Genomic DNA, 9,080 nt, shown 5'->3' with positions numbered 1-9,080 from the left:
TATAAACGCTCTGCCGTCGGTCGTTCTTCTCCTCGCTCTCTATCGCTCGACTGGGTTCTCTTCGCTTCGTTGCAGGCTTGCAGCCATGTCTCTGCTCACAGATCTCGTCAACCTGAACCTCTCCGAAACCACGGAGAAGATCATAGCCGAGTACATATGGTTGGTTCTTCACCTCTTCATCTTTTTCGCCTTTTCCCCCTTTTTTTTGTTAGCTGTTTGGGTTTCTTTTAATCGACTTCTACCTTAAACACGGTCCTTTAGTTGATATTTTTGGTGGAAAAATCTCGCCTTTTTGGTTTGTTTAGGGTGTTCATGATATGATTATGAATATTATTTTTGTTAGATGTCCTTTATGCTAGCTTATTTTATGTTGCGGTTGTGATTTTCTTAGGTTTCGTGTTTTTCAAATCTCTACGGTTTGCTTGTTTGGTGGCTGTTTTTTGATTCATTTGTAGCTGGAAAAATTGCTCCTTTGCGGTTTACTTTTGAGTTTTTACGACATGAGCATGGGCTGTTTTTGGACATTTTTTAATCCTTTTCCATGCTAGGTTTGGTTTTGGCTGTCCTGGAGTTTGGTAGGACTTCCATTTGTAAGTCTTTACTATATTGGCTGGATCCTTTCCTCATCTTAATTTTCTCTTGTTTTTTCCTGTTGATGATCATATATTTGGTCTTTGGCAAAAATTTGGACTCCCTCATTTCATGTGTCTTTTCCCTCTTATTAGTTTTGGTTGTTCGGTGTTTCTTTTCGTCATTAATTGGTTTCTACTTGTGCTTCTATCTGGTCTTGTGGCAAAACTATACATTTTTCCCCTTCATTATTTGTTCCAGATCTTCAATAATTCTGTATTTCTATTTCTACAATTTTGTTTTAACAATCTGTTTTCCATGTACAACAGGATTGGAGGATCTGGTATGGACATCCGAAGCAAAGCAAGGGTAACGCATTTATATCACATTCTAAATCTGTATTACTTTTCTTTTGTGCTCTTCATGTGAGGCTTAAATTGATTCCATCAATTGGGCTATCACATCCTTCTTGGTAAAGCACTCATCTTTCCTTATTGAACAGACTCTGCCGGGGCCTGTTACTGATCTAGCAAGCTTCCAAAGTGGAATTATGATGGTTCGAGCACAGGTCAAGCTCCTGGTGAGGATAGTGAAGTGATATTATAGTAAGTTTTGCACCCCCATCCATCTATACCTTCTATTGTTTGATGGTCTTTTCAAAGTTATATCTTTAATTGTTATAGCTATAATAACATGTGCTAATTTGCACTTAATGTTTTGATGTGGATGTGTAGTCCTCAAGCCATTTTCAAGGATCCTTTTAGGAGGGGGAACAATATTCTTGTAAGTATATCTTTTCCTTGTTAGTCTGCTTCTATAACGTTCATAACTCTTTATCCAGTATCTTTTGGTGTTAGGTTTAAATTTATTGGAATTTCTTCAAGCTGTCCAATTTTTATAAATTCACCTGAATTTACCCATACAAGTTTTTGATTCATCTCAGTTTGCTGCTTTTTGTTCTCTCTGTTGTAGTTAAAACTTAGTCTTTACAAATTATATCTGATAATTTACAGGCATGGAAGATCATTAAGTGAATGCATTTTATTGGCTCCTGTAAAAACTAATAACACCAGAATTAGTTCTTTGTAAATTGAGAAGCACAAAATGGAGTGACGTATGGTTAATATTTATTTCTCTTGGTTGTCATGTTGCGATATAAGCATCTCATAATTTACCAGCAAATAAAAATTTATTGTGGTGTTCTTCCTCGGTAGAAATTAATTAAATATTTTCTTTTATAGTCGTGGGTTTGTAATTACTTTTTATGATTATTTTTGTTCCAAGCTTCTTACTTTACAATTTTCTAAAAATTATTCTACTTCTCAGATTTTAAATTCTTGCTGTTATTCTTATCATTGATTTGGATTATTGTAGGTTATTTAAAATCTTCTTGTCACCTTACTGTATTTCAACTTACGTAATGATATCTATTCTTTTTAATGGACATGTAGGTCATGTGTGACTGTTATACCCCAGCAGGTGAGCCGATCCCTACAAACAAAAGATTCAATGCGGCTAAGATTTTTAGCCATCCTGATGTTGCTGCTGAGGAACCTTGGTATATATCCACACGTGCTTATGTTGTTATTTATATTGTTTGATAATTTCAACATTTTTCTTATTTGGGATGATTGTCTGCACATGTTGATTTGTTTTCTCTGTTTAAACGAAAAACAGGTATGGAATAGAGCAGGAGTACACCCTCCTGCAGAAGGATGTCCATTGGCCACTAGGGTGGCCTGTGGGTGGTTACCCCGGTCCGCAGGTATTATCTTTGAACTAGCTTCAGGTGTTTGTATGAGAGAATTCATTCTTCTCTTATGTTTTATATATTGTTGTCACATGATTTATGCATAGTCAGTTCATGTAAGGCATTTTTCTTCCTTTTTCTTTTCTTTTATTTTAATTGAGTTGTGCCATGCAAATTTGTAAAAATTCTTTTCTGGCAGATTCATTTTGATGGTTTTCTAACCTTTTTTCATTTTAAGAAACCTCTGACTCTAGCCTCTAGAGTTGCTTTGTAAATCATAGAGAAACTTAGGAAAGTAGCAATAAAACACAATGAAGCTTATTTTGGGAAAAAGAAAAACACCATGCTTCTGTTGTTTGTGCTGATTTCTGATTTTCTGAACCTTTGAAGCTTTTGTTATTTAAACATTCTCTTCGCAATCTTTTGGAGTTTCTTTACTCCACAGAACACTATATATCATACAATGCCAATATTGATTGGCTTAGAAAGTGCCACCTGCTAATTGATTTTTCCTTCCTCAAGCATTTCTTTTTTGAAAGTTCTTGAAGATGAATTTCTTCTTTTCATGTGGAGTGCTAATCTTGTTAGTGCTAATCTTGAAGATGAATGTTTTTTCCTTCTCATGTCATGTTTGAACCTTTCATTCAAGTCTAATGAATGTGCATTATGTACCAGGGTCCCTATTATTGTTCTGCAGGTGCGGACAAATCTTTTGGGAGGGACATAGTTGACTCCCACTACAAAGCTTGTCTATATGCAGGGGTCAACATCAGTGGTATCAACGGCGAAGTTATGCCAGGCCAGGTAACATCAATGTTATCTATTTTTGCCCCCTTGTTGGAGAGGCTACCTTTTTTTCTTACATGACATCATTTAACATTGCTAATTTTATGCAGTGGGAATTCCAAGTTGGCCCTTCTGTTGGCATATCTGCTGGTGATGAATTATGGATTGCTCGCTACATACTGGAGGCAAGTTGCAAACAACCAAATCTGATATAAATAACTTCCACGTTTTGAAATAAATTTGATTAAGTTCACTGTTTGTTCTCAGCTAATTTCTATTTGCTTTCTGCTCTCTGCAGAGGATCACTGAAATTGCAGGTGTGGTTCTCTCGTTTGACCCTAAGCCGATCCAGGTAGGATTAGTTATTGTCTTCTTTCTCTCGCTGCACTTAGTTGTTTGGCTTTCTGTAATCTGTTGCTTGAAATGTATGGTGATCATCATGATGTTTGGTGTTAAATTGTTTCTTAACGTTTGGTGCCCTTAGGGGGATTGGAATGGTGCCGGTGCTCACACAAACTACAGGTATTCCAGTTAAACTTGGAGTCATGATTCACAGCTTGAAATGCTTTCTTTATCTTTTAAGTAAAATCAAGTCTATAAATCACCTTTTCAGCATTTCAAGTTTTTAGTGTTTTCTGCTATTTTCCTCTCTTTGTTTTGCTTTCAGTACCAAATCCATGAGAAGTGATGGAGGGTATGAAGTCATAAAGAAGGCCATTGGCAAGCTTGGCAAGAGGCACAAGGAGCACATTGCTGCTTATGGAGAAGGGAATGAGCGCCGCCTCACCGGACGGCATGAGACTGCTGATATCAACACCTTTGTATGGGTATGTGTAGTTCTATTGATCGCAATAATGTTCTTGGGGGAACAACCTTGAAAAGAACATGTTTGTTAAAATTGCATTCCATGGTTGACAGGGAGTTGCAAATCGTGGTGCATCCATTCGAGTAGGCCGTGAGACCGAGAAGAATGGCAAAGGTCCTAATCATTTACTTTTACCATTCTTACATTCATTCTAGTTCTGCAACTTCATTATATTATCAACTACCTTAAACAGGACCATCATAGTGACTACTTTTTTGCTTTTTAGGTTATTTCGAGGATCGGAGGCCAGCATCAAACATGGATCCCTATGTTGTCACTTCCATGATTGCTGAGACTACCATCCTTTGGAAGCCATGAGTGTTGCAGATCTGTCCTGTTCTTTGTGGGAACCTCTACCTTAGCATTGCATTGGGAACTCTTTATTGTTCATCTGCGGTCTTGATTGGCTTTCTGGTCGTCTTAGTAGTCCAAGGTTTAGTTATTGCCCTGTTGGATTTAGTAGTCAGGCAGGTGGGTTTAGCTATAACTGATTGTTCCCCTGCCTTTTTATTCCACTGTATCCCCAATAACAAAAGCAATAGATCTATACCTCAAAGGTGGTTGCAGTTGTCCATTTCAGCATATTTGGGTGGTTGTGCATTAGTGTTCTATTATTATTGCCTTGTGTTATTTGAATAAGCAATTATACTTGCCATATTTTGAGTGCATATCAAATGTTTTTGAAGGAATGTACTTCTGGATTTCTTATCCAAAAACCCCACCCAAAAGCTTGTGGTTTTGCAACTGCTGTCCATTATCTTTGCATCTTATATTAAATCCACAAGAGGCTACAAAATATGAGTTTTGGTGAGTATGCTGTTGAACAAATTCTAAACTTTCCATTAGCTAAAGGAGGACTTTTCTCCCCAAGAAAGCTATATTTGATAAGTAATTAATAAGCATATTATGTTGTCATTTGAATCAGACACTTCATGCTTTACAGCTCTGTATTCAACTTCTGGGTAAATTAACATGTCATAATGTTGTCAAATGACATGACAATTTCTTTGCTAATTTTTTCTGTGAGTTATCATTTTCTCGATATTCTAAGATATGGGATGGGACCGTTACAGATCTTAGATACAAGAGGCATAGCAGATCTACGCACAACTCAATTTTCTTAGATTTTATGATTCCAATGTTCTGCAAGTGAGGAATGAATTCTGGGATTGCCTTTTCTTAGTGATAGCTGAGCAACAAAGTAGGTTGGGTTTAGGAATGGGAAGTTCACATGTGATGTAATATGCCACCTAACTCTCTTATTATAATTAAGTGTTTGAATGTTGAAGATTTGGAGAATATTTTAGCTTTGAAGAATCTGCATGGAAGTTGTTGGATAATTGCCATGATGGAATCTTCTTTTGAATTGCAAATCCACTGATTGCTTTTTCTTAGAAGTAAAGGATCGATCATTCTTTTGGAGATCATGGCCAATTTGCTTTCAATATAGAATGCAATTTATGCTCTTTCGGCGAGATCATGATCACCCAAAGGCAAAGGGTGATATCGGATTAGTATGGGATTCGACAAGGCTATTGCACCATGAAAGGAGCTATTTTGTGGCCACCTGTTGGTGGTAGAACAAGACAATTGAGGTTCCTTATTCTAAGAGACTAAGACATTTGAGGCTCTTCATTCTGGAGTCTGGAAGCATGACATGTCAAAACATGGATCTTGTCCACAGACAGTCTTCTCAAAGCAACAGAGTTATCTTCTTTCAACAGGGATTATAAAAAACTGCTAAATATGAATGGGCTGTGGTTCACACAGGTCTTGCATTTTGGTGATAAGGTTTTGGGTCACAGATGTGTCCATTTTGGGTGAGTAACCAGGGTGAGGTACCAGACGCAAATTCTCCCAATAATTGTCATAATCTGACAATCAGCTTATAGATGGATATGGACAAATTGGCTTCCAGCTGAAGACAGCCATTCCATTATTTGGGCAATTTGGTGGTCTTGTTTGTATCCCTTTAAAATTCCTCACCACATGATCATATATGCTAATGAGAAAAAGAGAAGTCTGGGGAAGAAAAATAACTAGCAGTGGTGTAACAGGTTTCTGCTAAAAAAAAAAAAAAGAAAAAAAACACTAACAGCTTTCCTTGTCCAAGAGAATTATTCATTTATTTATTCAATTATTTATTTATTTTTAACAAGTCTACCAGAATTATAATTGGTTGAGCAATTTTATGGATATTCCTACCCCCAGGTAATTATCAAGTTTTTTTTCTGGTAGATAATAAATAACTATTGCCTTTATCCTTTTAATTTAGGAAATTATCTACATCTCTGGTTAATATGAGCAAGGTGAATAAAGGATAAACTTTGTCTGGGCTTTTGTGCAGATTGCCCATTTCATTGGGGATAAATTATAAAGTTGGAGTATTTACTTTACATTGAATTATAAAAAAGATATTAAACAATTCAAAGTCAATGATTAATCATCTAGATTGAAAGTTCAAGCAGCTGAAAATAATTTATATTTAAAAAAAAAATCTAAAACCAAAATTCACGTAGTTTGGTGGTCTCCAACTTAATCATCAAGTGGATACAAAAATGAATTTAAACAAAGCATTAAGCCTTTTGGTTAATTAAAGAAAGCAAATACATGTCTAATGTTGAACAATAGAAAGCTAAACCTTAGCACCCCCTAAATGCAAATTTTGCTTAAGGTGCTCAATGGTTGCATAATTCTAAAAGACACAGGAAACAGAATGAGTTGTGATATTGAAAGAGTTCTTTGGATTGAGCAAATCAGCCTTCTAATGATTAATTAAAGAAAGAAAAAAAAAATGCCTGATGTTCAATAATGGAAAGCTAAACATCTAGCACCTAATTGCAATTTTTGTTTAAGATGCTCAATGGTTGCATAAATATAAAAGACAGGAAGCAGAATGTGTGTCATATTTAAATTGCAGTTTGAGCTTGAGTTGGCCCTTAACAAGTTGGGCAGATTCAACTGAGCATGAGTTGTCCGGTCAAATTTTTAACCTATGATTTTATCCCCTTGGTGACTCTATGCATCTAACAAAGTTACTGGGACTCCCTGCAATGCATTCTGCTTAGTAGAGTTTTGGAATTATTTATGATGGAGATTTACGAGAGAATGAACAAAAAAAAGCAAAAACTAAAGAAGAGAAGATTAGTGGTCCGCTTTACCGGTATCGGATCCCGTATCGATGGCAGACCGATATGGTACGATATCGGTACTATACCGTACCGACACACGGTATGCTTCAACGTAACGGTTCGGTACCGATACAAATTATTTTATTTTATTTTATTTCTTTTTTTATATATTTAAATTACTAATTCATAAATATAATCCAAAATTATATTATATTGTATATTATTAACATATTTGGGTTCAATTTTTGAGTTCGATGGCAGTACAGGGACTCTTGATCCAAAATTTTAAATATTTATTTATTTATATTATATTACAACTATATCATCCTAAAATTTAAAAAAAAATATAAATATAGATTAAAATATATCTAAAATTTTTAAGTACAAAATATAAAAAATAATATACTAACCTCAAGATCTACTATGCATTTAATATTTCGTCGAATGTCTGTGACGCTCTTAGATATCTGGATCATTAGCATAATCTGGAGAAACATCAGTTCAACTCTCTAACCAATATACACTGTACTCCTGAATATTCGTCACATAAAGCATCATCTCTGAATTGTAAGACATCTCAGATCTCTCACTCAAACTCTGGCTCTGAGAAGTATCCTCAGGATGATAGTATAGCTGTGGAGGAGCCCATCCGAATATGCTGGTAGTAAAATCTGATCCGTAAGATGCTCCAAGCTGCATAGGATAGTAACCACTAGAAGACGATACCTCGAATGTACCATATCATATAGATCATAAGGTGACTGCGGATAATAGAATCCACAATGCGAGGATGATCCAGATACATCTATGGACCCTACTCTACGTGCAAGATCGTCTGCAGCTGCATCATGTGCTGGATGACCTCTAGAAGCCCGTCATCTATATGAAATCGGCTCCCCACGATCTCTACCGACTTGTCCACCATGGTCTCTATCTTGTGTGGCATGTGTAAACTGGGACTCACCGATGAATCGAATATCATCCTGCGGTTGTGTCTCATAAGTAGTGATCTTCTGTCCTCCAGTTTCTCCCGGATCATTAGATCTACGACTACTACCAGTATCATCATCACTCTCCCTGTTTTTCGAATCTGAGCCAGATAGCTCCTGCACTCTCGAGAGTGATACACGTGCAACTGTCTTTTCTTTTTCCCTCTTGTGCCCCTCTATGACTGAGTTTTCTGTGATTGGGAGGATGGATGTCTTCTTGCTGACTGCCGATCTCGTCTAAACATCTGTCGTTCGAACCTCTGTGAGGATGTATCGGACATCGAGTCATGTGATGAATGAGTCTCCTGTATCTCCTCAGGCTGTGGCTGATCAGCTGGAACCTTATGTGGAATATTTCTTTCTGCCCATTGTCCGGAATCCATTCTGATCTCCCTAGCTACCACACTGACTGATCGTGGAGGAGACCCCGATTCATCAAGCTCTGACTCTTGCTGCTGATCTGCAAGCCATCCGATGATCGGATCGTCATCCTCGTCAGCATAATCATCTAGTGTCGGATCAGTGTACTTTAGTTGTACTTCCTCCTGAATGCATTTTAACCTCAACCTCAGATTATAGTGAATATATACAAAATCATTGAGGCATTTTTGTGTCAGACGATTTTTCTGTTTGCTGTGGATAAGGACGAAAGTCGACCAATTGCGCTCACAGCCACTAGCAGAGACCGTCTGGAAAAAAATGCGGACAGCCACACCTCTCAAATGTTTTGCGGACATTCCAAAATGAATCCACCATTCAGCTATAAAAGCAAAGTTACATATCAAAATTTATGATATTATTAAGCAAAATTAAATATCAATCTATGCTGCTCATTATTGATATGTAATTTACCTAGATTCATCTTTTTTTGCTTACGACAGCTGATGGGACTCCAAAGCTGTTTGATCCCTATCTAAACTGTTTCGTCTGTAAAAAAATATATTAATTAAATTTATAAATATATCATTGAAACAGATCAAATTCAGTTG

General features: G+C 36.6%; 1 protein-coding gene across 1 annotated transcript; it reads left to right on the top strand.

Moving 5' to 3' along the window:
* LOC105053181 (glutamine synthetase nodule isozyme) lies at positions 1-4,543 on the top strand. Its single transcript, XM_010934250.4, is given in 14 exon segments — positions 1-159; positions 900-939; positions 1,073-1,094; positions 1,097-1,175; positions 1,305-1,353; positions 2,022-2,128; positions 2,248-2,335; positions 2,996-3,124; positions 3,217-3,291; positions 3,405-3,458; positions 3,591-3,628; positions 3,774-3,933; positions 4,025-4,085; positions 4,198-4,543. Coding segments are annotated over 14 exon segments (1,068 nt in total). The 5' UTR covers positions 1-85; the 3' UTR covers positions 4,290-4,543.
* Positions 4,544-9,080: the final 4,537 nt, after the last annotated feature.

This window comes from Elaeis guineensis, chromosome 10 (assembly GCF_000442705.2).
Source record: "Elaeis guineensis isolate ETL-2024a chromosome 10, EG11, whole genome shotgun sequence".
Classification (NCBI taxonomy): domain Eukaryota; kingdom Viridiplantae; phylum Streptophyta; class Magnoliopsida; order Arecales; family Arecaceae; genus Elaeis; species Elaeis guineensis.
Note: the sequence above shows the minus strand (reverse complement) of the source record. Positions and strands in the feature narration are given on the sequence as shown.